The following is a 1,036-nucleotide window of genomic DNA, read 5'->3' as shown; positions in this document are numbered from 1 at the left end:
GCAGGAATGAAGAACTTAAGATTCCATTCCTTGCATTCACTGGGATGTAATGACCTGACCAGTTCCTTGATGGAAGCTTAAATGGATATAATCATGTCCATAAAGCACTTTGGACTCTCCAAGAGCAAGTGGCTGGTGAAATTACAAAATGCTTGTCACTTTGATTTCTAGCCAGAGACATGACTCTGCTCCCTAAGTATTTGGGAGTGTGGGGGTCTAACTAGCACTGGGCTGCCCCACAGGGGTAAGAAATACAGGAGCAATAGGACAGGTGACAGAATAGACTTACTCTTCCACAAGAAGCCCTCCCCCTGAAAGATGTTTATGAGGGATGCAAAAGGCAGTGTAGCAAGGATTTGAGGGAAAAAAATGTGAATCTGAGCTCTCCTGGCTGGGTATCAGGATCCCTGAAGCACCCTCCAACCCCATCTCTTCACATCATGTAGTCTGAGGGACAAAAGAGCAAGATACAGCTTCTGAGCTGTGTGTGCCTTTCCCCCTGAATGCTCAGAAGGGGGCAGAAGTTCCTTTCTAGCCAGCTGTGAGGAACAGAGAGTCCCTGTTTGGTGTGTCACATCTCCTTTGGCCCGACCAAGGGTGGAGGGTGAAGGGAGAAAGCAATACCTCAGGACTTCCTCAGGACCCAGGGCTGAAGGGGGCAAGCCCGCCTGGGGACCTGCGTTATGGCTGTGGGTTTGGCTGCTTCAGGGACTCTGAGTAGCTGAGGATCCTGGGCCCAGCAGTAACTGGACAAGTTTCTGAGCCCCACCACCCCCATAACCTCTGTGGGGATGGTAGACAAAGTCTGAGTGCTCCTCACTGGGAGTCCACGACAAGTTATTCATTCATTCAACAAATATTTATTGACTGTCTAATATACGTGAGCTGCAACAGTGAATAAATGGAACTTGCCTCTGTCCCCAAGAATCTTACAGCACAGTCTCTCCCTCCAGCTTCTGGTTTTGCAGCCTGGATGTGTCTGTCAGAAGCCGAGTGGTGGTCACAGGAGATAACGTGGGGAACGTGATCCTGCTGA

The 1,036-nt window shown here is 49.7% G+C and overlaps 1 protein-coding gene across 3 annotated transcripts in view; it reads left to right on the top strand.

The window, feature by feature from the left end:
* Positions 1–1,036, top strand: part of DDB2 (damage specific DNA binding protein 2) — a 22,949-nt gene that overhangs the window by 18,570 nt on the left and 3,343 nt on the right. For all 3 annotated transcript variants that reach the window (XM_007455755.1, XM_007455756.1, XM_007455754.1), the window contains one exon: positions 954–1,036. This exon is cut by the window's right edge and continues 35 nt beyond it. In XM_007455755.1, the coding sequence (XP_007455817.1) occupies positions 954–1,036 (83 nt within the window). The remainder of the gene's footprint in view (positions 1–953) is intronic.

The sequence above is a fragment of the Lipotes vexillifer genome, unplaced genomic scaffold, assembly GCF_000442215.2.
Source record: "Lipotes vexillifer unplaced genomic scaffold, Lipotes_vexillifer_v1.1 scaffold977, whole genome shotgun sequence".
Lineage (NCBI taxonomy): Eukaryota > Metazoa > Chordata > Mammalia > Artiodactyla > Lipotidae > Lipotes > Lipotes vexillifer.
The sequence above is the reverse complement of the archived record's forward strand: the minus strand, read 5'-3'. Positions and strand labels throughout refer to the sequence as shown.